The sequence below is a fragment of the Micropterus salmoides genome, unplaced genomic scaffold, assembly GCF_014851395.1.
Source record: "Micropterus salmoides isolate LMB-PRFRI ecotype aquatic unplaced genomic scaffold, ASM1485139v1 Ms_hic_scaffold_18, whole genome shotgun sequence".
NCBI classification, from domain to species: domain Eukaryota; kingdom Metazoa; phylum Chordata; class Actinopteri; order Centrarchiformes; family Centrarchidae; genus Micropterus; species Micropterus salmoides.
The window spans coordinates 15,269,847-15,276,401 of NW_024040928.1; the positions used below are offsets into that span (position 1 = coordinate 15,269,847).

The 6,555-nt window shown below is 39.7% G+C and overlaps 1 protein-coding gene across 3 annotated transcripts in view; it reads left to right on the forward strand.

Annotated features, from left to right (window-relative positions):
* Window positions 1–5,635, forward strand: part of LOC119909265 (prospero homeobox protein 1-like) — a 33,112-nt gene extending 27,477 nt beyond the window's left edge. For 2 of the 3 annotated variants that reach the window (XM_038727394.1, XM_038727395.1), the window contains exon 5: window positions 692–877. In XM_038727394.1, the coding sequence (XP_038583322.1) occupies window positions 692–877 (186 nt within the window). Of the gene's footprint in view, window positions 1–691 lie in introns of all 3 variants that reach the window. The other variant, XM_038727397.1, reaches the window with a different exon arrangement.
* The last annotated feature ends 920 nt before the right edge of the window (window positions 5,636–6,555 follow it).

Consider the following 6,555-nt stretch of genomic DNA (forward strand, 5'->3'; position numbering starts at 1 on the left):
ATGATAGTGCTGTGAAGGGGAAGGAGTTGTTTTGGGCATTCATTCACCCTTTCATTTTCTGAATAGACTAGGTGACTGGCAGCTGGAGCACTTCAAAGGCTTGGATGGACAGAAAACCCGATTCATCAGTACAAAAGATCAGCAACTGTGTTAGAAAATGTCCGGTTCTTTGATAAAACGACAAATGCACAAGGCTGTGTACATAAAAAAGTAAGGAGAGAAATAATTTACAACTCCCAAGGAGCATTTCAGAAATATCCAGTAACTGAACTAAAATTATGTTATGAGCCTAGTTGTTGTTGTTGAACCCTGATAAAGGTTCAGCAATTTAAAACAATTCACTTTTAAGTTTTGAGTCGATTCTATATGCTTTTGGCATCTGTGACAGGTTTTTGTTCATTTGCAAGCACAAAACTTTCTGAATTTGATATAAGAAAATTTTTAAATGGGAAAAATACATTAGAAATCATCATAGTTTATATATAAAGTAAGTAAATCAGAAAAATTGAGAGCAGTCAGGATTGCATGCTCAAATCTGTTCTGTTCTTATGAATCCGCGCCTGTGTGCTCTCAAATGTCGACTTGAAGAATGAGGAGTGGTCAGCATTGGTTTTGTGTTCTCTCAAATCTTTCGTGGTCAGTGTACTTCCACATATGAGTAACCATTTCTTTCCTTCCTGTGTCTGTAAAGGTTCCCGATCGCTTCCTGGAGGTGGCCGAAATCACGCTGAGGGAGTTCTTCAACGCCATCGTGGCGGGCAAAGACGTGGACCCGTCCTGGAAGAAGGCCATCTACAAGGTCATCTGCAAATTGGACAGCGAGGTCCCCGAGATCTTCAAGTCTCCCAACTGTCTCCAAGAGCTTCTACACGAGTAAATGTCTCCTCTCCTCCTCCTCCTCGCTCGACGCTTTGCGCTTTTTTATCTTCTGATTTCATAGAATTTCAAGATGATATTCTTTTTTGTTTTTTTCCTTTTCTCCAACTATACTTTTGATTTCCTGTTTTGTATTTTTTTTTATTTTTGAACGTATGAAAGTTATGAAGTATGAAGTAGCATTCCCAATCTGAAGCCTCTGTGGCAGATCCTAAATGACCTAGCTATTGTGTTGATGTTCTTATATGATAATTATCATGATGGTTATTTGTTTTGTTTTTCTATGATTCTGAACTGAAGAGACTCTAATCTTACTGGGTGTTTTTTGGACCGTGTGAACCCTCATCCGTTTGGACTGTTTTATGATCACCACTTACTGAGTCCTCGGTGTGTGGAAGGAGTTCCCATTTACACTACTAAGAACATAGGCTGGGTTCCCTAAAGACTTTACTCATGGCACACAGGGGTGTCCCTACCATCCAGTGGGTGTCCAAATAAACTGTCCCCACAAAGTGCAAAGTGGGTGCCCAATAGACTATGCTAATGAAGATGTCCCCAACAGGACAGCCACACACACCTACACATACACACTCGCACACAAAAAGAAGGCCTCGTGAGGTTACTAACTGGACTAAGACTGGACTCGTGGTACTGGTCTGTACTAGTCTGTGGGACTTCAAATAGCTACTGAGCTCTACCATGTTTTGAAGTGTGTTTTCCATTGCCCATTCCATAGGGCATTGTGTTTATTGGCTGTATATTATTATTTTGATTATTATTATTATTGTTGTTCATGATTATTATTATTTGTCACCACTGCTTGCTGAAGATTAGCACTTCGAGATTTGTTTGTCCCTTGATGCCGTTGCAGAAAAAAATAAATTATTGCTATTAATATTATTCCACAAGAGTTTAGATTCTGATATATTTTGCCCCAATTTCCCGTTCTTCTCCTTACTCTCGTATTTGTTTGTCCATCTCTGAAGTGGACTTTGGTTTTGTTTATTTATTTATTTTTTTTGGTGGTTGGGTTCTGGGGCAACTTGCCTGGAAACAGTTTTGATTTGGGGTTTTAATGGAGAGACACCAGTGCGGGCTTCTCTATCTTCTCTAGTCTGTAGTGACTAGCCTATCCTGCACAGGACCAGTCTGGCAATGATGCTAGAAAAGGAGTTGGACTGCAGAAACACATGAAGTAAACGGTGCAGAAGTATAGAAATATGCAGAAGTTTGGCCTTTTGATGTGTGACTTGCTGTTTTTGAACGGCTAAATTTCCATAGCCACTCCAGCTTTGAGAACCAACGTATTCCCACTAAATGAGCCATTTGATAAACTATCACATAAATCTTATTTGTCTAATTATCTGTTCAGAATTGGTGAACATACATAACGATGACAGCGTAGTTTTTTGTCTTTTTATAGCACTGTCCACGGAATAGCTCATTTGTGCGATGAAGTCAACCTGTTTATATGGCAGGCTTTTATAGTGATTAGCCTATCCAAGGTGTAAATTACATTATGAAGTTATTTCAATCGCAGTTGATACTTGAATATATCAGAATACTGTGGCAATCTAAAGTACAGTGTCGCTGAAACAATAGATAATTTAATGCATACAAATAGAAGCATCACAGAGAGCAAGATCATTCAAGGAGGGCAGAGAGAGAGGTGAAAATAAACTGAAACACAGGCGTTCATTAATTCTGCTTCGAGTGGAACTTCCCCCACAAACAACACGCACACACACGCACACACTCTGCTCCTTCCTTCCATGTTCACCTGCCTTTGAGTGATCTCGCTCCTCTCTCGCTGCAACAATACGGGGTCAGAGGTGAGCACTCACCCCAGGGGTAGATGGAGAAGCTCTCAGCACTACAAAGAGCGGGGACAAAGACACAGAGCGAGGAGCAACACGCACCTGAAACCCTCTGCTCTGTCCCTCCGTCCCAATCTGGCAGCTTTTAAGACCCAAAGTGAGATTCTGTTGAAGCCACTGTGCCCGGTTTGTTAAACGCCATTCCTTTCACTTTAACCTGAGATTCTAATCCCAGATTTTCCACTGGAGTTGTACTTCTATATCTAGTGTTTTATTACTTTTAACCGCCCTCTCAGGCTTTTAAGAATTTTAATAAGCAGTTAGTGTTAGCTGCTCTGTTGATGAGGTAAGTTTGGAGCAATGGGAGGACTTGAATACTTTCTAGAGTGCGTGCGAGCTGGCTGTTGATCTCGGTTTAGCGACATCGGCAACTTATAGTGTGTTTGTGTGTATGTGTGTGTGTCACAAAAGATCAAAAGGGACAGGTTGCTTAACCTGCTGACTTGTCTAAGCGAGACAAAGCACCTGACAAAAAGAGGCAGAGAAAGATAGAGAGCTACTCCCTTCATTATGCCCCCCCCCTCCTCCCCGGACAGTGTTCTTCTTAAGATCCGGGGCCCTGAGAGAGCGGGATGGACACCTTTCTCACTGAAGGATGGGCTAGGCCCTGCATGTCTCAGAGTCTCAAAGCACCAGCCCAGGGCTCTAAAGCACCACAAACAAAGGAGAAAGCAAAGGACACTTTTATCTGATGCGCAGATTATTATCGCTCCCCACCCTCCCCCTTCCTGCAACCCCGCCCTGAAGTTAAAGAGTTCCTGCACCTAAAAAGATTAATTCAGGATAATGAAGACTTATGTGCAAAAAAAAATGGATTAGCAAGACCTTAATACCGTGTTGAGAATATTTTTGTCAAGTTTTCCTTTTCTGGGGTTGTTTGATTTTAAGGATAACATTATTGAAATACATATATAGCCTTTTTTAAGAATTGTAAAAGATAAATATATGGGAAAAATATATACTGTAGTGGAAGTTCTTTGGAAGGCACTGTTAGAACTTGTTTCATAAAAGAAATCTTGAGGGTATTTTTAGTGACGGCTTTGTTTAAATCTGTATTCTGAATAAGTGAGTTGTTGGTAGATTAGGAGCAATAGTTGTAGGTTTTTTGCAGGTTTTGTGACCACTTTTCCTTTTGGTTTCTTTACCTTTTTTGTATTGTGCTGAATGGCTGTCTTGAGATCAGAAAAATAAACTTGGAATATGTTTTCAGAGTATGATATATTGTTGTTGCTACTGTAAATACTGTCAGGATGAAACAAAGAATAGCTGTACAGTTTTTCTATTATCTCTCAGAGTGCTAGAGAGGGGTGAGAGTGGTTAAAAAAAGGAGAATAGAAAAAGAGGGATGACCTGCTCTCTCCAACTGTACTCGTAACCACTTTTCCAAAAGCCCACAGAGGAGAGGTTTTGGTTGTTTGTTTTTTTCCCTGCCATGCCTTTAACGGCGGTCTGTTTCCCGTCGGCAGTGCCCTTGAAGTTGCACCAGCATCCGTTTCTTTAATTTTTGCTGACAGAACGATGCATTAGGCTAGCGGATGGGTAATGATGATGTCACGGAGCGGCCCGTTGGCAGTCTGCGGACCCAGTCTCGTCCAAAACCAAGGGCAGACTGCCGCCGACGTAGATCTAGATTTGACCCGAGAGAGAGACAGGAACTCATTGTCATCAGAAGAGTAGTGTCATGGAGGGGGGCACATGTTGTATAGTACCAGTTTAAAAAGAGACTGCAGACAGAAAAAAAGTGATTTATACCCTTTTTTACTGGGTTCAAACAGTTGGAAAAAGTTTGGACTTGAATTTCTGTAGGCTTTGCATTTTGCGTGTGTGTGTGTGTGTGTGTATGTATGTGAGTGTGTGTGTGTGTGTGTAGATGTATATGAGAGTGTGTGTCTGTGTGAGAGAAAAGACCGATTACGAGAACCTGTGAACCAGTGAGTGACACAATTCTCAACACTGTGGCCCCTCCCCCACCCCTGGGAGTACCATCCTGACATGTAAATGATTCTCATCTCATTAAGCTTTTGCAACGTGTGTGTGCGCATGTGTGTGTGTGTTGCGATAATTTCCTCTGATCTGTTTTCTGACCTGTTTGAAAGGGGTTTTTGTTTCTCGATGCTTTCAGTAGTAATTCTTTTTTTATTATTATTACATTGCTCCTCTTTTTTTGTAAATATCAATGATGTGGACTTACAGTGATAAATACTGCCTTTGTGTAACTTAGCAATATGTTATGTAAATAGTGTTTTGTTGATGCTTTTTGTATGACATTATTATTCGATGATAGTGCAGTAATTCCAACTGGAACAGCCATGTTTCAAATACAGTCTGAATAGTTACACACAGGTTGTAAAATAAAACTCATGACATGGCTGCTTTTTTTCTGTTATTGGTGTCTATTTGTCTTGCAGATTTTGTGTAATTTATTGGTTTAATTTATCCTAATTTATTTGATGTTATTTTCTTTCGTTTTTCAAACAGGGAAGGCTGTACTGCATTTTATTAAGTAGAACCAACTTACAAGATTTTAATCCCTATCTACTTAAAATTGAATTTAAAAAAATTAGCATTCTAGCGTGTTCATTCAATTGAAAAAATTATGGAAATGGAGATCTTGGCAGCTAAATGGAATCAGACAGTTAGAAAAAAGAAAGTTTGTTTCCAGGACCGGGCCAAGGGTGAGCTAGAAAGCTGAAACTAGTTTGAAGCTGTTTTGTATTTTCTCTTGAGATTTTCTCCCCCGTATTGCTTTGGCCCAGCCCAAAAACAACCAGTAGTCAAATTGCCTTTCGTGCCTTCACCCTCTATGAACTGAATGTATGTGCAGTATATATGCAAGCTTGTGCAAAATGAATAAAAAATGGAAATAAAAATGAAAAACAGTAGAAAACGTCTGCTTTTTATGTTTATAACCTTAAAAAAGGTACAGGTACACAATAAAAAGTGCATTGTGTGTGTGTGTGTGTGTGTGTGTGTGTGTGTGTGTGTGTGTGCGTGAGACAGAGAGAGAGAGATCATTAATAGAAAGAAAGTGATTTAAGTTATAGTATTACCTTGGTATCTCCTATGCTCCACTGAACATCACTGAATCCGATGTATATATTTACTGTACATTTACTCTGTCCTGAGTGAATAAGCGCTGCTCTGCTCTCTGAGTAATTCAATGCCCTAATGAGGAGTCTGACGGCAGAGCACCAACATCCCAGCTTAGTTTTCTCCACAGAGGGCTGCTGATGCTGCCTCATCGGGCTAAATGCAACAATCATCATACCTAGACACACACACACACACACACACACAATGAAATCTCTTCAACCTACAACACTACAGCTGAATAAAGATATCAACTACAAAGGGGGTGGAAATCAAGGTCCATGGTGTTTTAAAAAACACCAAATGAATAAAGTCAAGTCAATTTTAATTATATAACAAATCACAAGGGGCTTTACAATCTGACAAGTGAATATATGCTTAGATAAAAGCTTGAGCGGAAAGACAAACCTCTTGAAATTTGGGTTTCTTCAAACTAGAGCTGCCACTACTGATTCCTTTCATTATTGATTAATCTGCTTTATTAATTTATCAATTTATCATTTTGTCTATAAAATTTTGAAAAGGTACCTGTGACAAATGCCTGGTATAATTGTGCACAGTGGTAAGAGATGTAATCATTCTACTTGACTTGTTCAACGAACAGTCCAAAACCCCACAGATAGTTTGTTTGCCATCAGATGTGATTTAAAAAAAAGCATCAAATGAGAAGCAGGAAACGTTTGTGAAATGTACTGACAAATGACATTTTCAC